At 35.2% G+C, this 22,223-nt stretch overlaps 1 protein-coding gene across 3 annotated transcripts in view; it reads left to right on the forward strand.

Moving 5' to 3' along the window:
- RALGPS2 (Ral GEF with PH domain and SH3 binding motif 2) overlaps positions 1–22,223 on the forward strand; it is a 169,249-nt gene that overhangs the window by 123,368 nt on the left and 23,658 nt on the right. The window contains exons 9-16 of one of the 3 annotated variants that reach the window (XM_042925961.1): positions 3,918–4,055; positions 5,058–5,148; positions 9,757–9,824; positions 11,388–11,523; positions 12,324–12,475; positions 15,752–15,806; positions 18,192–18,269; positions 20,050–20,155. In XM_042925961.1, the coding sequence (XP_042781895.1) occupies positions 3,918–4,055; positions 5,058–5,148; positions 9,757–9,824; positions 11,388–11,523; positions 12,324–12,475; positions 15,752–15,806; positions 18,192–18,269; positions 20,050–20,155 (824 nt within the window). Of the gene's footprint in view, positions 1–3,917; positions 4,056–5,057; positions 5,149–9,756; positions 9,825–11,387; positions 11,524–12,323; positions 12,476–15,751; positions 15,807–18,191; positions 18,270–20,049; positions 20,156–22,223 lie in introns of those variants that run through there. The other 2 variants (XM_042925962.1, XM_042925963.1) reach the window with 2 other exon arrangements.

Genomic DNA, 22,223 nt, shown 5'->3' on the forward strand with positions numbered 1-22,223 from the left:
TAATCTGGGGAAAATATCAGACAGTAAATTTCTCTTGAGCCTTTTTACTTGAGTCGTTTTGAACTTTCTACCTTTAACATTAAGTAATATCACTAACCAAAGTAAGAAATGGGGTTGTCAGGTGTGGCCGGACAAATAATAATTAATTCGGCATGTTTAAATTGAAAATGAAAGTTAGGAGTTCAGTTCTAAAGAGAGACTTGGAAAGTCATCAGCAAAAGGTGATGGCTGAGGCTACAGAAGTAAAATAATCCAGAAAAGTACATGCAGAGTGAAAGATTAATGACAGAACCCTGGGGAACACCAGCTTCTAGAGAACCTTGAGGAAAAAGGAGAATGGACGGAGTGTGGGAAGGTAGGAAGGCTCAAGCCAGTAAAGCCAGTAAAGACCGAGGAACAAAGGGAATGATAAAAGTCCTGCTGCGACACTAATAAGCAGCAGGAGGAGACCAAGAGAGACATGTAAGGATTTCATAGTGAGCAGGTCTCTTATACCTTTTCTGAATAAGTTTCTTTTTTTTTTTTATTTATTTTTTTTAATGTTTATTTATTTTTGAGAGAGAGAGAGAGTGTGAGAGGTGGAGGGGCAGAGAGAAGGAGTCACAGAATCCGAAGCAGGCTCCAGGCTCTGAGCTGTCAGCACCACGCCTGATGCGGGGCTCAAACTCACGACTGTGAGATCATGACCTGAGCTGAAGTCGGACACTTAACCGACTGAGCCACGCACGCGCCCCTGAATAAGTTTCAACAGCGAGATCTCGATTTCAGATTATATAACGGGTTGAAAAGCAGATAAAATTTAACTGCCAAATGGTTTAGTTTCCACAGTATATTAAGAACTTAGAAATCAATAAGAAAAAGACAACCCAGAGGGAAAAAATGGACAAAAATCATTTCATAGAAATGTAAATGCATAACCTCATAACTAATCAAAGAACTGAAAATTAAAACACAATGAGATATTATTTAGCACCCACAAGATTGGCAGAAATTAAGACTGGTAATATCAAGTGTTAGCACAAGTATGGATCAGTAGAAACATACTGTCAATGGAGTATGAATTGATACAGCTTTAAAAAACAATGTGGCATCGTCTTGTAAAGTTGAACACTAATATACCATATATATGTCATATTTATAGCATATGATAGATCTATGTATTCTAGAGAAATTCTTTGTGTACCAGCGGGGAGAAGTAACTGTACCGGAGGGGAGAAGTAACTGAAAAGTCTGTCAAATAAAATGAATAAGTAAATTATGATATAGTTATATAGTTACAAATTCTTCAATTTAAGGAATTACAGCTACATTTAACAACCTGAATAACTCTTGGAAACAAAATGGTGAGATACAGCCATCACAGAAGGCTATCTTTTTAAAATTTTAACAGACACCTATAAATTACTTGTGGTGTACCTGTTCAAACTTTACCAATGTTACCATTTGACTTAATCACATGTGCATAAAATAGGATTTTTTCAAAGCTCAGAAATAAGCAAAAGTAAATAATATATCGTGCAGAGTTACAGACATATGTCTTGGGGAAAAGGAATAATCTTAAGTTTTGGAATAGTAGTTCCCTCTGGACAGGAGGCAAGGAGATGACACAGGGAAGGAACAGTACTGGTGATGCTGTAGTTCGTAACTTGACTGGTCATTCACAAGTATTTATTAACATATTACATGTGTTAGAATATACTTCTTTAAAAGGTAAAGTCATGATTCTCATACAGATACAAAATGAATATATGTCAAGGTTTTATTTAAATCATTAAATTTATAAGGGAATCAGGAAAATTTTGCAACCATTTCAAGGGAGAATTCAAAGTACTACACATTCCACGTAGGCACTAAAGAATGCTAAAATGAATTTACAGATAGTTACAAAACTGTTCAACATCCATAGAACATGAATCTGTTACATTTTACTAGACGTAAGCAACTGGCATTTTTATGGACAAGAATGTGTATTATTACCAGTTTTCAACAACTTACAGTTATGAAATAGCTTAAAAAAAAAAAAAACCAGAAGAATACACCGGAGGCAAGACACCTAGTAATCTTTTTTGCCTTTTCAGAGTCTGTCACGTGTAAACTTATCTATGTGTCAAATATTTCATTAAAAAGAGATGAAGGATGAAATAAGTGAAGTGGACTAGTCTGTGTTTCTCTTAAAAGGTTTTGTTAAAGGGAAAGGGGCAGGGTGCTATCCGGAGGAGGGAATCAGATTTGAATGAAGGGTTGCCTCGATTTTGTTTTCTTGAAGAGGAGGTGGAGGTGTATGCATGGGCTCTAGTAAAGGAGCTGACGGGGGGTGAGTGATAGTGGAGAAAACAGCAAGTATTTTAAAAGAAGCAGTAGCAATTACATTCAAAGTCACAGTTTAGATCTGGGAAGGAGAAACAGATTCATATTCCTCTGAGATTGAAGGAAAAGGAAAGAAGCTAAGCTAAAGATTCATTTGAAGTCATTAAAAAAAAATTGAGAGTCTAAAGAAAAGGAAGTATTTATGATAGATAGCTTAAAGAATACCATTAAGATTTCCTGAATGGAAAGGAATGATAATAGGATGAATAAAAGGATTGCCACACCAACCTTTTAGATTAGTTGTTTTTAAGCACCTAGTGTCAAAACACTGCACAAGATTTTCATTTTCCTAGAGTGCAAGATAGAGCAACTGCCTTAACTGAGTTTATAGTTGTGAACAGATAAGATATAAACATGAGAGTTCAAACAGATTGTAAAGTCATAAAAATTACCAAGTGAATGGTATTATAGATACCGTATGAATTTATAACAACATGGAGGAGAGAAATTTGTGTACAGGTGTATATACTCTGAGCTCCAGCTCTATTACTAAAAGTTCACATGGCATTAGACACATATCTGTGGCCCTCAGATTCTTCATCTGTAAAATGAGGGGCGAGACTAGACAGTTCCTAAATTCCTTTCTTAGAATCTGTGAGAAAACCAAAGAACAGTTGACGCTGACCTGGATACAACAGAGATGAGTCTCAGAAACAGTCAAGGTGAATGAAATGGCGTGAGAAAAAAACACAGGGCTTATTTGGAAGGCAGCATGTGATGCATCGGTTGTGTTTTTTCTGAGAGTTCATGAATGTGGTATTTTTCTCTTTGAGTATAGTTGTCTTACACACTTTACATTTGTATAATAAACTCAGGAAATATTTTTAAATAAGTGACCTTGCATATCCAGAACTGGTAGAACCAAATTATTTTGGAGGTTATGTTATTTTTGTTGGTACAGAGAAACGGGGTCGGGGTTGGGGGAAGAGTTAGCTTCAATTTGTAGTCCTATGCACTGTTTCAGAAATTCAACTGCTAATCTTCAAAACAAGACATTTTTACCAGGATGAGGCAGTTTTCAAAGTATTTAATATTCAGGTGATAGTTATCAACTTGAGGCAAGGGAATATAGAACTAATACTAAGTAACTACCCCATGCCACGTACTGTCGAGGCTAACTTAGCTGCTTCAGCCTATCCTTAGAAAATAGGCGCTAGTTGTATAGACATAAAAACCGACGTACAGAAGTTAAAATAAGTGTCTCCATATGTACAACTAGTCAGAGGCAGAGACAGTTCAAGAGCTCATCTCCTTTCCACGAGGTTCCAAAAGTGTCAGTTTTGACTCCAGCCTCAAACTATGAAATGGTATCATAAGGGACATTTACAAAAAACACATATTATTTACGTATCTGACCCCAAATCCATGGAAATCTAGGCCTCAGTCATCATGTTTTAACAAGGCTGTGGTATATTAAATAACAACAAATCCTAAATACGGCATGTATATTGAAATACCGTTGTAAAGTAGCTTTTTTTCCCCCTTTTTCATTGTGTCCTACTCTTCCAGGCTACAATAAGAAAACACTCATTTCTCTCATTTTGTTTCAGGTATCTATTTGTCAGATTTAACATACATTGATTCAGCATACCCATCAACTGGCAGCATTTTAGAAAATGAGCAAAGATCAAATTTGATGAATAACATCCTTCGAATAATTTCTGATTTACAGCAGTCCTGTGAATATGGTACGTTTTTGGGGAATACCACTGCACCATTATGCTGTGATTCTGTTGGTTCATTTACCTGAACCAACCATTTGCCTTCATTAGCCATTTTTCACACAGCAGGAAACATTATCCTAATATAAAGGAGATTAGTGATTGTTTCATTTCACTCTTTAATATTTAGCATCCTGTTTGAGATTTTGCTCAATTCCTTAAAGGAATTGAAATATTTCATATTTAAATTTTTAAGTTTTATCTTTCGCTCTTCTGCTACTTTGTAGAAACTGTGCTAACATTATTTATAAAATTATTTTTTATTATCTTCATGTCATTTGATACTCCTCAACTATTATGTAAATATTTCTTATATTTTTCAGTTAGGGAAGGAGCTAAGACCTCTGATCCTAGTAACAATTGACTAGCTTTCTTGAGTTCGATAATGGGTAGATAACCAATTTTTGTTCAAGATGTAGTTTATGGAAACACATGTAGAAAGAGCTTACACAAACTCAGGTGATGAGCAAAAGGGGGTAGATTTTTTTTTAATGTTTTATAATGTCTGGATGCTTTCAGTTTGATAGGGAATAAAGATACCGTAGTGGTATGTGTTTTTATAATATTAAAAAACAGTGAGCATACTGTTTAAATTATCTGATTTATTTAAAATAGATTTGTCTTAAAGCTAACTTATATGCATGTATACTTTTAAGAAAACCTCAAAAACTTCCTGAAAGTGTATATGAGGGAGGAAATTTATCCAATACATGGGATTTTGTCAATTGAATTGTTTGGGGAGAAACCAGAGTATGTTTGCTTTTTTTTTTAAATCTACATAAACAGCATGCCTTTAGTTTTACATTAAATAAAATTAAATAAAATCTACCTCAGTAATGTCCTTCTAGAGTTCATTTAAATTTTGGTGCCACATGGCCTTAATTTTTAAGTATATTTTTCTCAGATTAACTTTTAAAAATCTGGTTAAGATATACTTTATAAGATAATCTTTTATCACATTTTGCCTAGATATCCCCATGTTGCCTCATGTCCAAAAATATCTGAACTCCGTTCAGTATATAGAAGAACTACAGAAGTTTGTGGAAGATGATAATTACAAGTAGGTTGGATCTTCAAAAGTGGTCTGTTTAACTTTTTCCTGTCTTCTACCCTTTCGTCCCCATGTATTTAAACATCTGACTTTTATATCGTATCATACAAAATGCCTATTCCAGTTGTGTCTTTACAGTAGCAAAGGTACTTATGTTTTTTTTTTTTTTAATCACTTGATATGATTGAGCCAGTATACAAATACCTCGTCTCTTCTTTTGTTTTAAAGTATTTCACCTTTCTCAAGTTGTTGAGAGCTGATGTTTGATATTTGATAGTTGTGGTTTGGATTTCTTCCTTTCTATATTGAAACGTTGAATCTTTATGGAAATTTATCTTTTTTTTTTTTTTTTAAGTTTATTTATTTAGAGAGAGAGTGCGTGTGCATGCATGCAAGCAGGGGAGGAGCAGAGAGAGAGGGAAAGAGGGAGAGAGGAAATCCCACGCAGGCTCCGCATTGACAGAGCCTGATGCGGGGCTCAAACTCAGGAACCAGAAGATCATGACCTGAGCTGAAACCAAGAGTCGGACACTTAATTGACTGAGCCACCCAGGTGCCTGTGGAAAGTTCTCTCTTAATAGATTGAAAAACTAATGAAACAGTCTACAAATAGGAAAATTACTCCTTTTTTTAATGGTAATTTTTGACATATCTTTGAATTTGTTTTTAGTTATTTTTGTGGATGGAGAGAATAATTGAACTTTTTTACTTCTGGGTTAGAGATATGTGTCCAGCACCACACTTACCCTTTTCTCTATTGTAGCAAGTCCTTCACTAAAGATCTTAAAAAAGCACTTTGAAATACCGTTGTCCGTTTCCTTCTCCTTAACATCCACAGTACTGCCCAAGGTGGGAAGGATCTTTGAATTATTAACCCTTTTTATTTTCAGTGGTATGCTGCATGTAATCATAACTGCCAGTGTTTTTTGTTTCCTTTTTTCAAAAGATGGGAGGATAAAGAGCTTATTTATTTCCCTTGGGGCTTCTGATATTTCTTATGGCTTTCTTTGTTAATTTCAAATAAAAAAAATTTTTGCTTAGCCTTATTATGCCAGTTATTCCCAAGCTTTCAAATTACCTTTTGTCTTTCACAAATATTTTTTACACATACTTACTTTATAACTTACCAAGGTGAGAGACTAGGTTATTTTTCAATATTAATGCTTTATATAAAAATTTTCTTACAGTGGTCATCAACTTTCTTGTTGCATAAGTTTCAACAGTTCTTGAAGAGCAGACTTAGTACCAATAAAAGGCTAAAAATTCTGGAAAATAACTAGAAATAACTTTTCTTTAAAGACTAACTGTATTAAGCTCTAGGTATTATATATTTAAATATATCTATACTAATGTTTAAAAACCGTTATTGCTATCTGTTTCCCCATTTGGTAATATTACCACTTTATATTTCTGTATCAATTTTTGTTTTATAACAGATTGTACATAGTAATTCATTTGAAAATATGTGAGGTCACTGAACCCGCTTTTCAAGGCTGGAGTTTTTTCATAAATCTGTTGTCCGGCCCTAAAGTTGTGAGCTTCTTCAGTCCGATGGTCTGTATATTGTATTGACCACTATTTCTTCCGTGTCAGCTCTAGTCACTGACATAGCATAAAACACTCATGTTTTGTCCAGTGAGGTATGGAAGATTATCTTAAAACTCAAAATATGATTAAGTAGTTATTAAAAATTTCTATACCTGGCTCAAACTTACCAGATTTAAAAGAAGTTAAACTATTTTGGGCACCTGGGTGGCTCAGTTGGTTAAGCGTCCGACTCTTGATCTCGGCTCAGGTCATGATGTCACAGTTTGTGAGTTTGAGCCCCCGTCAGGCTCTGCGCTGGCAGCGTGGAGCCTGCTTGGGATTCTGTCTCTCCCTCTCTCTGCCCCTCACCCTCTCATGTTTTCTCTTTCTCTGTCTCTCAAAATAAATAAATAAAAACTTTTTAAAAATACAAATAAAAAATAAAAGAAGTTAAACGATTCAGTAGGGGTGAAGCCTAAGAAATTGTTGCAGTTATAGAGGATGGTGAATTGTTATTGACTGCTGTGAAAATAAAATAATAAAGTGTTTATGTAAGCTGATTTTTACTTTGCTAAAAGGATAAAATAGCCCAATAAGCCACTAAGTAGTGTTAAATCTCTGTAAACTGACATAAGATACCTTCATTTTTGTAGGAAAGCTGATGCTATTGTACTGATTTTTGTTTTCATGAGTAGCTAGAACCAGAAGAGCCTTCCGATTATATTCATTTTAATAAATATTTACTAAGCTTTTGCCACAGGTGAGTTATTATGCTAGTTGCTAGGATTATAAAAACAAAATCTTATTCTTGCCCTTAAGAAATCCAGTCTAATACAAAACACATCCACAAAACAGATGACTACAAACCACGTCAGACATCACCATAATAGAGATATGCCCAGGGTGCTGTGGGAATGCAGACATGGGGGGAGACCTAACTCAGCTTTTGAGTGGGAAAAATGAGGAAAAAGGAAACGTGAACAGCTTCAGGAGACGGTTGTCACCTGAGGCTTAATCTTAACAGGGGAGTGGGAGATGTCTCCACATAAAGAGTGAAGAAAGGTGTTCCAGGGGATGGACTGACCAAAGGAATAGAGAGGGAAACTGTTTTTGCTTGGGGGAACAAGTCCCTTGGTGTTGTGTTGTTGGCCTCATATGGGAGACTGAAGAAAATAATTTTTAAAGCTGCAGTTCTGATGCATGAACCTACTAATTCAGTGTACTGAAAAACAGCATTTTAAGATAAGAGCTATTAAAATAATTAGAAAAAAAATGGTTTTTATGTTGAAAGAGATTTAAATAAAAATGACACCTTGTTTATCCAAAAGCCTGTTTTTGGCATCTTCATCTATATAGGCAACCAGTATAGATAATACAAATTACGTGCATGGTTTGTTTGTTTGTTTGTTTGTTTGTTTGTTTGTTGGGGTTTTTGTTTTGGTGTGTAAAAAGTGACTTTATCACCTTGGGCAGAAAGGGCTGCCACATGCATGTTTTTTAATCAGCATGAAAATCTTTCAAAGTTACTTCATTTTAATACTGAACATATCTATTCTCAGCGAACTAGCAGCACTATTACTGGATGGTGTTTTGATGATGACACAGGCAACTGACACTCTAACCTCACTGCGTGCTTTAAGATGCTTTTTATAGTGCTGAGAGCAATGTGATTCACCCATGGCTTCCTTTCTCTTCCTCTCTTTTGCAGTTCTTTATTAAGAAATTGTAGTTATTTTGTTTACTTCTGTGTCCCCCACCTACTAAACTGTAAGCTTCAGAAGGGCAGGGACACCATGTCTGCCCTTAGTCTCTTACATTCAGTGCAAAGAGCACAGTGCCCAACACAAAACAGGTGTTTAATAACTGTTTATCAAATGAATGAATTCACGGGGCACCTGGGTGGCTCAGTTGGTTAAGCGTCCGACTTCGGCTCAGGTCATGATCTCGCGGTCCGTGGGTTCCAGCCCCGCGTCGGGCTCTGTGCTGACAGCTCAGAGCCTGGAGCCTGTTTGAGATTCTGTGTCTCCCTCTCTCTCTGACCCTCCCCCGTTCATGCTCTGTGTCTCTCTGTCTCAAAAATAAATAAATGTTAAAAAAAAAAAAAAATGAATGAATTCAGTACACTCTGTAGCCCAAATAATTAAACTGCTGTGTAAAAAGAAAAAGAGCAGAGAGTTCTGATTAACTGTACATCTGTTCAGTGCTGTATTTTACGCTGTCAAACAATTAGAATATAATCATATATAATTCCCTTGTTAGGTAATCAAGTAAATCAGCTAAGAACCTATAATAGATTTATCATGATGAATATCACTTGTATTCTACAATTTCATTAAAAAAAACAACTCCAGTGGGTAGAATGCTTTTTAAAAATATTAATATTTAGACAGATATTTAGTAATGATAGGCTTTGTGGACTATACCAAAGTGTTTTCTACAACTGCTTTATTATTCTATTTACTGAAAGTTTCCGTGGATAGGAGTCCTAATCTCTTATTGCTGTGGAACTCAAAACTGGATATATTATCCTAAATGAAACTTAAGTACCAGGTAATAAACTTTGAGTTAGGACAGGGATATACTAGGAATTTTGCAGACAACCTTTTTATTATTGAAGATCTTTTAAGAAGTTGAATTGGTTTTTTGGGGTGTTTTGGAAATTTTCAGTGCTAGAGAAGCCATTAACCCATCCAGCAAAGATTCTAGAAGTATTTGCATGATACATTTAGTAACATACATGAAAATTCCTGAATTGAAGTGTCAGGTATCAATATAACCTCAAGTTCTATCACTTTGTAGTCATTCATCGAAAATCTTTGGCAATATTGGGGTACTTTGGAAAGATTTTTCTGTTTTTAATTATAACTTGTTAATGTTTTTCCCCTCCCTAATATTTCCTAGAATAACCGTAAGATCAGCTTTTGTATGAAGATGATAGGAAATTTACTATTGAAGATTGCTCTTGACGAAAAATATATAGTTGAGATTATTTTATAAAAATGCTTAATTTTTTGTGAGCAAATACATAATCTTGATGTTATTTTGTCAAATGTTAATATTTTATGTGTTTTGTTTCTTTTTAAAATGCAGGCTTTCATTAAAGATAGAACCAGGGACCAGCACACCACGTTCTGCTGCTTCCAGAGAAGATTTAGTAGGTTGGTGCATAGTTTTCTCTGATGACTGAATAAGAAATCAGATAACCTAATAAGAAAGAATGTGCTTCAAAGTAAATATACTTAGCACATTTTATAATACACACAAAAGTTGATTTTTGATATTAAAATATATCACTTTTTTGTTTGGGTTTTTTTTTTGTTTTTTATTTAAAAAGTTGTTACTTGAGGGGTGCCTGGGTGGCTCAGTTGGTTGCGTGTCCGACTTTGGCTCAGGTCATGATCTCATGGTTTGTGGGCTCGAGCCCTGCATCAGGCTCTGTGCTGAGACCTCAGAGTCTGGAGCCTGCTTTGGATTCTGTGTCTCCCTCTCTCTGCCCCTCCCCTGCTAGTGCTCTGTCTCTCTCTCTCTCTCTCAAAAATAAACAAACATTAAAAAAAAGTTTTTTTTAAAGTTGTTACTTGGAATTTGTAGTAGTGTACAAACAAGCCAACTAATCAAGAAAAATAGATAACAAATAAAAAAAAGATAAGTATTTATGAATATCTCTTCTTTTTATTATTAAGAATACACTGTCCTAGGCAATGAAGGTTGATTACATTAGGAATTTCTGGGGTCTGAGTGGAAAATTTTACTAATTTGAGTAATTATGGAGGTCAGTTTTAGTGACTTGACTTTTCAGAAATTTCACTTTAATACTGGGCTACATCCTGAAAATACTAAAAAAATAGTCACAGTTCCTTAATTTACTTGTCGCATTGTAATGGGGATAATATGTGTATACCACAGATAATTAAAAATGAAAAATTGGAGATAATTGGCTATTATTTAAGAAATTATTAATAAGCACCTTTTTGTAATTTCAAATGCAGACTTTGGCCCTAAGCTTCATAATACCGCATCCCCTCAAAGTATTTGGAGGCTGATCTAATAAGATGTGGAGGAAGCAAGGAGACAAGCCATGACAATATCTAGGAGAGGCTTACAAGCAGAGGAAAACATGGCAGTTTAATCTCTTAAATTTGCTTTTGTTTTTATTGTTAAAGTGATATTTCGCAAATCTGTGTACTTTTCAAGTTCTATTTTTTTAAATTCCCATAAGCCTGGCGATGTTAATATTCAAGTTGAAATTCCAACTTGAATGCTTGACCTGCCCTGCCCTACACTCTCTTTCTCTAAGAGAAAACTGAAACTAAGAGAAAGAAGCAGTGTGTAAACTGAAATGAGCACTGAACTACAGGACTCAGAGAGCTGAGTGATTGATTAGTTCAGGCTTTATGTGCAATGTGATATCCTGAGCCTGTCTCTTCTAATTCTTCTTCCTCTGTAAGTGGGGAAAAATGCTTCTACTGCCTGCTTAATGCAATAAAATAGGAAGTAACAGATTTGATATGTTTTGGATTTTGTGTTTTAAGCAGAAAGTATATATTTTAATGTTCAGTCATTTAAATAGAATTAGCAATATTATTTTATTTAAACCACATTATAAATTTTCTATCAAGGGATTAAAAAGAAAACACTCTTTTGAAACCATTTGAAAATTTCTCTCTCTCTCTCTCTCTTTCTCTCTCTCTGTCACACACAAACACACATTTAATTCTTAGGTCCCGAAGTAGGAGCATCTCCACAAAGTGGAAGAAAAAGCGTGGCAGCTGAAGGAGCCTTGCTACCGCAGACGCCACCATCCCCTCGGAACCTGATTCCCCACGGACATAGGAAGTGCCATAGCTTGGGTTATAAGTCAGCATCTTTAACTTTATCTTTTCAGATTTTTAAATTGTTTCTAGTTGGATTTATTTTCTGGATATTTTGTCAGTTAAAATAGTGTCCTGTGTAGTTTTATTTGTATAACAATAGTTTTTTTCTGATTCAGTAAAATATCTTGTTTGCTTAAAAGCATTTAGTTCTTCCTTAATTTGGAAATAAGCTTCTCCCAACAGTGCCTTTACATTTGGGGGAGATAAATGAACTATATTACAGAGCATCATCGTAAATAAAATCAGGAAAGCAATATACCATTTTCCTTTTAAATTATCATCTTCGTATCACGACAGTCATTGTTTGTCTTAATCAAAATGAGTCGCCATAAATTAAGGTTTATAAAAATTACTCCTTTTATTCCTAAACATAAAAGGAAACTGTTTTTTTGTTTAACATCATTAACTTTGCAAGACTTTTCTCAAAATGGGGCCCATAGTTCACCTTTGCCATGATTTTTGTGAAAATTTAATAGTTATTTTCCAAAAGCAAATGTAAATAAACAGTTTTTTAATGGACCTGAGACTTAAGGGGAAATTAAGGTATTGTCTGTTATATAGATAGATAAAGGCCTGGCCTGGTTTCCTAAAATATTTTCCCTAAACTGCTGGTTTGAGGCTTTCATGGTGAAATCTGTGTGTTCATTAGTATGAGAGTTCAGAAGTCAGGTCAGGATAGCAGGTAAGTCTTCTGTGTCCTGACTCTTTATATAAGAGTATCTTTTATATTTTGAACTACCAACAGTAATAAAAGATATGAAAAATATTTCTCTTTGTTTCCAGTTTCATTCATAAAATGAACACAGCAGAGTTTAAGAGTGCAACGTTCCCAAATGCAGGGCCAAGACATCTATTAGATGATAGCGTCATGGAGCCCCATGCACCGTCTCGAGGCCACGCTGAAAGTTCTACTCTTTCTAGTGGAATATCAATAGGTGAGAAATACTTCTCTGGGAGGATTCCAAGTTATGTACAATGAGACTTTTAATCAAACTCAGCTGGAAAAAAGAGTCATTAATCCTATTATACTTAGAGAAAAATTGATAAAGGCAAAGTTAACAATTAGATATAGGATCATATTACTAGTAGCTTCCGAAGTTAATGATTCATGGTGTTTTTAAAAGTGCTTGATGGTTTTGACTCCAAAAGGGGAAGCATTTGAGAAATGGTGGGAAAAGAAGGTAGACTGGTTGAATTGGTTACTTCATGCAGTTTGTAGGAATGAGGAAAGAGAGGCAGTGTTGGTGTACTCCCTGTCTTTTGGATTAAGCAGCTAGTTAGATAGTGGCGCTATTGCCATAGTAGAGAAGACCAGAAGAACGGTCATTTGTAGGTGGTGAAGTATTTGTGAAGGAAGACTGGGTTTGGGGAATTAGGAATTCTGTTTTAGACATGTTTGGTCCACATGGAGTTGTCAGGTAGGTAACTGAATATATGACTTGAGCTCAGTGGGTAAGATTAGGCCTGTAGATACAAGTATAGGAGTTAGCATATTTATAGTATTTCAGGCCACGGGACTGGTTGAGTTCACCAAGGGAGAGAGTGTAAATAAATAAGACATACTAATGTTTAGAGGTCTGATTATTATTTTTTTTTTTTTTAAAGATGGGCCATCAGAGGAAATATGAAGGAGGGACCAGTGAAGTAGGAATAAAAATCAGGGTGTGGGATCAGAAAAGCCCAATAGACAAGTATCTTCAGGAGGAAGGAAGTATCACTATCAAATGCAAGAAAAAGAAAAAATAAGAATGGGAATTGATGAGTGCATTTGGCAAGATAGAAGTCATTGGTGACCTTGATAAGAGTTGCTTCATAGAATAATGTGGGTGGAGTCCTGATTGGAGTAGCCTGGAAAATGAGAGGTGAAGAAATACAGATAGTTATCGTGAAGGGGACTGGAAAATCAGGACCATACTGGAAAGGGAGATGAGGAATTTGTTTTTACTTCCTAAACTTATTTATTTTCTGAATCGTTTAGATGAGCTTTATTTCTTTTGATAATTAGAAAAATCTTCATAAATACTGATTTATTTTTTTAAAGGATAAAAATGTCTTCCTCTCTGATTAAGTACCAGGTTGGTCAAGGGCTATGCCAATTGTTAATAGGATCATCTTAGTATTGATGAACAGTCAATAGAAAGAAATCCAAGAAGGAGTTCATTTTCTTAAACATACTGACTTCCTTAACCTTTGAGAGTTCCAAACCTGGTAAACAAAATTGATTTAGAGCTTTCTGGCACCATTCAGTTTTTTAATTCCAAAGTTCACCCTTTGACAAATGCAAATGATTAAATAGTGACAAAATTCACAAAATACAAGACCGATTAGCCACCTGAAGTACCTCTTTGTTGATACTGTTAAGTCGTCTATATGCAGGTATCAACCTCAATCTGAAAAATAATACAGAGAATAATTTTGCAAAAGAGAAAGGAAGAACTTTTTTCCCGTTAAAAATTTGTTACGCTATGGAATCTGGCATTCCACTTAAATGAAAAAATAATAATTTTTTAAATTACAGCTCTCAAGTATACATATTATTTCACTTTTCCCCCTCATAAGTTTTATAATGAAAATTCTTTAGTTTATTTGTGGCTTTTACTTTCTATAGATGTTCTTTTTGTTACCACAGGATAATTATTTATCTGGTTATTTTATTCAGTTACAGTTAGTGTCTCAGTTTATAGGCCTTTCTTTTAGAACAGGAAGAGACTATTTTAATTTTTGCCTTTGTGTTTATTTTTTATTAATTCTAAGGCTGTTAAGAGGATAAGCAATAAAGATTGTTACATCCTTGTTTGTAAATTAAGAATGTTAGACATAGACCGTACCTTGCAAGGTTTTTGTTTTAAAACTGTATATTCTGGAAAGAAAGTAAATCTGTAACCCTAGATGGTAGATGCTACACACACACATACACACACAATTTATAATTACAAAAGGGTTTTTTCCTCAGCTGTAACTTTAACATATAATATCAATCTGTACCGTAGAGGTTTTGAGAAAGTACTGCAGAGAAATTAACCAGTGCTTGGGACAGTGGCCTCTGTGGTCCAGATATCTTAGATAACCTGAAGTGGTCTTGCCTAGCCAAGAGAAGCATATCCACTCTGGACTGGAAAAACATATTTTCTACAAATAAGTCATACTAATTATGATTCAATTTTCAGTCTTTGCCACATAATGTTACAAATCAAAAGATGATCTAGAATACCCTACCGCCACTAACAGAATACTGGCATTTTCTCATCTGACCCACACAACCAGAAAATTATTTCATTGACTATTAACTAAGCTCTTCCGAGGAGAGTATATAGCTAGGGCCACTCTAAATACATAGACGAGGTATCAATCCATCACATATAATGCATACCTTTTAGCATTGGAGTTTGAGTCTGTCATGGAACACTGGTATGAAAGTCTGATGGACAGTTTAACTTGACACATATGGGACACATTAATCATCAATTTTATTGAGAGCCAGAATTATCTTTAAAATAACTTCTAAATCAGTGTAAGCTGTTTTTGACTCTCCAGATTTATTCTTCTCAGTTTTTTTCTTTAGCTAATTTAAAACTTTGTATGTTAGCTGCTATTCTGGCCAAAGAGAAAGTTTTTACATTGTTATGGCACCATTGTTATTTTTTTCTTTCTAATTTAGGGATTCCATCCTCTTCTACCTTGCCTCTAAAGGCAGAAGTTGAATTTCATTGAACTTCTTTTTTTTAATGTTTATTTATTTTTGAGAAAGAGAGAAAGAAAGAGAGGAATTTCATTAAGCTTCTTATCCTTAAGGCAATAATGGGTTTTTAAAGGAATACAAAGAGAAGGAAGTGTATCGCAAACCTCTTAAGAATTTCACAATTATATTCGTCTTAAATTATGACAAAATTTTGAAATTTTGAAAAGTTTTATGCTTATGTACATTCGCTGATGGTAGATAATTGTTTATAAACATAATGCATTTGAGCTCTAAGTAGACCTGCAAAAGTGTTTTATGCTCTTTGTTATTTTTGGTGGTATTGTTAACTATATTCCAGTATGTTGCAGAATAAGCCTCGCAGCAGTAACACAAGAATGAAGAATTAATTTGTGGATGTTCACCCACAGATAACATGATTATCATTTTATAAGTACAATTAGAAAATTTATTTTTAAAATACAAAACTTAAACTAATTCTGATGTTTAAAATTAGAATAACTTTTGATTTTAGGTAGTAGTGATGGTTCTGAACTAAGTGAAGAGACCTCATGGCCTGCTTTTGAGAGGTAAGAAAAATTGTCCATTTGAACTGCTTTGAGCTGAGTTGGTCTTTCTTAAAAGATCATAAACATTTTAACAGATAAAATTTGTTACATATCTGGAAGGGACTATTTATAAGCTTACAACTGGTGGCAGAAATTAGAAGTTGATATTTAAGTCTGGAATTGAGTCTTAGCTCATAAATCTATGTTTATTTGGTGCCTTGACACGTGGATTTGAATTTTAGTACCTTTAAAACAGTAATAACCTTACCTACTTACGTGTTTGAAGTAAAATTATTGCCTTAAATTCTGGTTCATTTCAGTAGTTTCAAGGCATTTAATAGAATGGTCTACTTCATTCTCTGCTACCTTGTCAGGGGCAAAAGGACTTAGTAAATTTTAAATTATACTATAAGTAAAGCAGCTTAGAGTTTGAGTTTAAATTGTCAGCAACTCAGAGTTTACATACAGCACACAGATTTATGCTGAAATGCTCTAAGTCATGCTCCGTTCTCCTTTCTTTAGGGCTTTAAGTAGTGGAAGTTGTGCTCTTCCTGCAGCAAATCCCATGCTGTATTGATCTGCCAGTATAAGATCTCCTTAAAAATGTAGCCAAACAGCGCAAATAATTTATTTACTAAATATCCATTAGGACTCTTATATTGTCTTTGACCATTTCAGTTCTTCCATTTTCGGATTTATAAGATGCTTGACTCTTGCCAAAATAATTGCCCCCTTTTGTATGTAAACTGGACATCCTAAGTTTCTAAGCAGCAGAGTGTAGTTGAGATTGAATTTAGAGTATGGAGTTGAAAATAGTTACCTAATGCCCTATCAGTCACTTCTTAATAGAAAATAATTTTATTAACTATACATTTGAAATTAAACTGTATTGGAACTGGAAAATTATATTCTTGTTCTTGATGAAACTTCATAACGATTTCTCTCCATTATGTGATTAACATGCTGTTTGTAAACCCAACATTTCAAAGTACTTTTAAGCCTTTCTACTCTACTTGTCAGTGTTATCAACTCTTACTCTTTGCTTTGGGGGATCTTACCTTGTTTTTGCATACTGTTTCTCTTCCAGCTTTTACATTCAGTCTCTTTATTAAGTAAGGTTTGCGTGAAACGAGAAAAACATGAGAGTTGCCTCTGGCATGCTGTCGGTACAAGTCATTTTAGTTCTTTCCCTCTAGGAAGAGCATCATATGTTGGTTATAGAGTATACTGTAATCTTTAGATAAAAAATATTAATGGAAAAAACGTTTGTCAGTTTGAATGAGTTATAAGTGAGTGAGTAACCAGGACGGTGTCGTGTTCAGTAATCTGTCCATCCTCGTCCCAGCAGGTTACTTCTGAAGACTGTATGTAACGATGTTACCTTCACATCTCAAAACAGTATATTTCTTTTATGACACATGTTTTGCTTTGCAGACATTTTCAGCTAAAAAAAATCTGTCTTTGCGCCAAGTTTAAATCTGTGGCTCTTGGAACATTTTGAGAGCAAATTAATGCTTCTCAGCAAGATTCAGACATGGAATAACAAAAAGTAAATAAAGAACGAGGATGTTTAAAATACTGCTTGTAGATAGTGGATTTGAAAATAGTACTCTGAATGTTAAATCACTCTGTGTTCTTATTTACTACAGAGACATCAAGTATGTTGCTGCCTAAGTTGCTAAAGTAATGCTTTTTGCTTTAAATAACATTTCCCAACAGTGCTACTTTTGGCTTTTCCCAGGCAAAGACGTGTTGGTGTTTCTACGTGTGTGTTTATTTCCTTTGTTAAGTATTATATGCCATTTTGGATAAATATGAATTCAAACCGTTTTTATCATTTGTTGGCTTCATCATTTATTTCAGTTGATGTAGAAATAAAATAATGCCTTTATTACCCAGCTCCTCTCCTTTATTAGTTTTCTTGGATTTAATGTAAAGGATAGAGAGGAAAATAAGATGTTTAGGCCACATTAAGTCTACAGCCCACATCGTTTTTAGGTGTCTTCATAGGGACATATAATAAAAATGAATTATTTATATAAATCCAGATAGCATTTTTGAACTGGAATCGAAGAACTGGAATAGAAACAAAAGGGTTTTCGAAGTATTTTCCAGGCTTTGATAGTATTGGTTATAAATAACTTTCATTATTTTAGCAGATTTATGAAAGCAAATGTATATAAAATGTATAGTATATACTAACACCTGTAAGTATATCTAGAATCAATAGAAGAAAACATTTTTTTTTTAATCTATGCTGCATGCTTAAGAAAGGAGCCACCACATTTAGATTTAGAAAGGATTTAGAAAGCTATATTACAGGAAGAAATTATATTGTTCTAGGTATCAATGATTGTGTGAATAAAAGCATATGTAATATATACAATTTATAATGGAATCCAACAGGAACAGATTATACCATTCTCTCGGCCCGGTGACACGAGTGGCACGAAATGGCTATCGAAGCCACATGAAGGCCAGCAGGTACAATCCCCCTGCATCCAGGGGTCACAGAACTCCCCTCTGGTGGTGGTGATTGGCTTAATGGGTGTAATCTCACAATATCTCTGTTCTTTCTCAGCTAATTGGTTTATCAACTAAAAAAATACCCAAGAAAACTTTCTTTCCGAGATTTAATCTAGAGAGAAATTTGGACTTCTCTTTCCGATCCACTGAGCTAGTTGCAAAATAATTCCAAGTTGGTAGCCTTGTAACCATACAGGTCTTTCTAATGCTGCTAGTTATTGGATGAGCAATATAAAAATCCACTTATTATTCAAAGGCTACTTACTGTCATAGCATTTACTTTGCTAATAAGTCTCCATTCATTTTATCTTTGTTAAGAATTTTTTAGATAAACTGCAGGTCCAGAATTTAGACAAGTCTATTTCAGTAAATATTTGTTCGTTTTGACTTCCGTTTGTTCAGTGGTTTATGTAGTTTTACCAGGTCTCTTTCTGCACCATATTAGCTGCGGAAAGAAATGAGAATGTTAGATTGATTGGGGGCTGGAGGCTAATGGTAACGGGTAATCAGCCACCTCATACTACAACAGAATAGCCAACTTCAAAAGTGAACTTTATATCAATTTGGTGTCTAATCTCTCTGTGTATACCTCCCTGAATATAAACAGCTCTTACATGAAATTTCTAGTGGTCTCTAGGTTTTTAAGTCACTTTGAAGACACCTAAATAATCATAAAGGGATAAACTGGCAAACTGCACAGTTTTTGTCTGTGTTGTAGGAATTCTGCAGATCATGTCAGATCACCAGAGAATGACAGATTAAGTTATTCTTGTTTTAAATATAGGACCTTAAGTCCGTTGGGGAAAGATATTTAAATGTTTGATTATTTTGTGATGGTTTTCTTAAGATATATGAAAAGGAAATCTTGAGTTTTGTAGTTATTCCTTCCTTAGAGAGCTGTTAGGCTGTAAGGCTATAACCAAACACTTACACATTGACAGCATTTAAATGTCATTAAAATTTATCATAGTATGCCAGTTTTTTAAATATGTTGTTATTGCCTGTATTACTTCTCTCATCTACTTTAGAATTAATTTAAGCATGGGTTTTCTTTTCCCTTTCCTCCTTTTTTTTGAGTTTCTGCTATTTTTATTTAGAGTTTTGTATGCTTAAATACTTTTAACAAAAAGAATCCTCATCTTTCCTACCAAGACTTAAAATTTCTAATGGGAAAAAAGTTTACAGCAGTGATGCAATGTAGCACGTAAGAAGAAAAAAGTCTTGGGGGTGCCTGTGTGCCTCTGACTCGTGGTTTCTGTTCAGGTCATGATCTCAAAGTTCATGAGTTCAAGCCCTGTATCGGGCTTTGCACTGACAGTGCAGATCCTGCTTGGGATTCTCTCTCCCTCTGCCCCTCCTCTGCTCGCTCGCTCTCGCTCTCTCTCTCTCTCTCTCTCAAAATAAATAAACATTATAAAAAAAGAAGAAAAAGTCTTAAATCCATAATTTAATCTTCACTAAAGTGAATTGCTCTATTCTTTCTAAATTATGCTTGTTCAAATATGTCATAAAGTGTGTTTTTAACCATCTGCTGACTTTAATAACTTCCTGATTAAACTTTTGTGACAGTTTATAAATTTCATATCAGTAAACCTTTATAATTGTCAGTGTCTTCTTGTTCTGAATACAGTAACAAAGTTTTACCATTAAGAGCAGTTACATTTCATTTAAGTACCTGTTTCGTAACTACTGTACCCAAAAGCTCTTACATGTTCTTTTCTTCATTCCATTGTTACAGTTCTGCAGAATCAGAAGATTTGGCAGTACATTTATATCCAGGAGCTGTTACTATTCAAGGTGTTCTCAGAAGAAAAACTTTGTTAAAAGAAGGCAAAAAGCCCACAGTAAGATCTTATCTTATATTTTAACACACCTCTAAAAATATGCAAATGTTTTTAGGGCCCAAATGTATAGGGCCCTAAAAAATATGAAGACAATTGAAATAAAACCAAATACATGGTTCAACTGAAACAATTTGAAATACACATTTGCCTCACTGTGTTTCTTAATTTAGACTTCAGTTAAATCATTCATTTAGGGTGTTTACATCAAGGAGCTCCTGTTCCCTCAGTCCCCTAATGTAGTTCTTACACAAAACCATTTCACAGAGAAACTTGAAAGTATATGCTGTTATGAAGTATTTTAGTAATAAGTTTAGGAAAAGAACAGAGAGTAACAACCCTAAAAAATGGAATTCAACTAATTTTGTTTTGTCAGTCCTAACTTGTTTATTTAAATCTTCTGTAATGCAGTTTTGTTTTCCTTCATGAAATGAAACCCAGGTATTAAATGTCCTTCAAACCATAGTTATATTTTTTAAAAAAATGATAACAGTGGCACAAAGCCTTTGTACGTAACCTAGAAGCTTCTTCTTCCCCAACAGCAGCAAGTAGTTGGACTACTAAAGAAAGAGAATTTTTTTTTTCTCAAATAATGGTATAATTTATCTAGTTTGGAATTAAAACTTCAACGTGTATCCAGACGTAACACTTTTGAAGCTACAAAGGCTTCTTAAAACATAAAAATGGTTTGCATCTAAGCAATCTGATTTTGCTGCCTGTGTTACAGTAAACCTCAGGCACATATAGTTAGGAAGCTACACTAGGCCAGCTCACAAACTAGGAGTAGTGTGTCGGGTGAGACGTTACTACACAATTGTGCACCAGATGCTGGAAATAGATCAGCAAACAAGATGAGGCCAAGTGCCTGCCTTGTGGGGATGACATTCCAATGAGGACAAATAGAAAGTAAGCCCTTGAAATAAGGTGATGGGATGGCAGATGAGAGGGTGAGGAGAGGTATCGGCGCAGCGAGGCTTCCACGCTGTCATGGGAATGAAGAAGGCGGGTTAGCCGTGTGAGGATCTCCAGCTCAGGAGGCAAGAAGACCCACGTGGCTGAGGCACGGAAGGTGGAGGAGGTGAAGTCAGAACAGTTAGCGTTGCTTGATGGATGTGTTTGATGCGGTGTGTGAGAGAACGTGGAAGTGAAGGTGGCGTCTGGGTTTGGGGCTGAGCTCGATGAATGTTGAGGACGTTTATTGAAATGGGGAAAGTTTTTTCCAAGAGGGGCTGGTCAGTCTTGGCTGAGTTCACTTTATGCATTTAAGTGGAGATGTCAGTTTGGCTGTAAAGAATACAGTTCAAAAGTTCAGCAGAGAGGTGGTGGCCAGAGATAGAGATTTGGGACTTGTTAGCATACAGATGGTATTTGAAGTATGAGACCGGATGAGACAGATTATCTATGAAGAAAACAGGGCAGGGATAGAACTCTGTAGCATGTAAAGGTCTGCTGTAAGAAAAGCAGAGAGAACGAAGGAACTGTTAATCAGAGAAGCATAGCAGTTAAAAGTATTTCAAGAAAGGAGTGGCCAGCTGTGTCGGATGTTGCTAAGAGGTTGTGACAAGAACAGAGGCTTTGGGGGCGCCTTGGTGGTTCGGTCAGTTAAGCATCTGACTCTTGGTTTCGGCTCAGGTCACGATCTCACGGCTTTGTGTGTTCGAGCCCCACATAGGGCTCTGTGCTGGCGGCACAGAGCCTCCTTGGGATTCTCTGTCCCTCTCTTGCTGCCCCTCCCCCACTTATGCTGTCTCTGTCTCTCTCAAAATAAATAAATAAACTTAAAAATCTTAAAAAGAAGAAAAAAAGAACAGAAGCTTTGATAAAATGTCAGCGATCAGTAACCGCAGCAGCCTAACTGAAAGTAAGTTGAAGAGAAAATGGGCAAGATGGAAGTGGAGTCAGGAATTAGAGACACCTTGCAAGAAGTTACAGGAGCAGAGAAATTGGCTGCTATCTGGTGGGGCAGGGAGTGGGGCAGTGGAGGGATTTTCAAAGATGAGAATGCTGTTAAGCCTCATTTGTATAATGATGGTAGAGGGGGAGAAATCAAAAAACAGTGGAGGGGGAGTAA

This window comes from Panthera leo, chromosome F3 (assembly GCF_018350215.1).
Source record: "Panthera leo isolate Ple1 chromosome F3, P.leo_Ple1_pat1.1, whole genome shotgun sequence".
In the NCBI taxonomy this organism is placed as follows: domain Eukaryota; kingdom Metazoa; phylum Chordata; class Mammalia; order Carnivora; family Felidae; genus Panthera; species Panthera leo.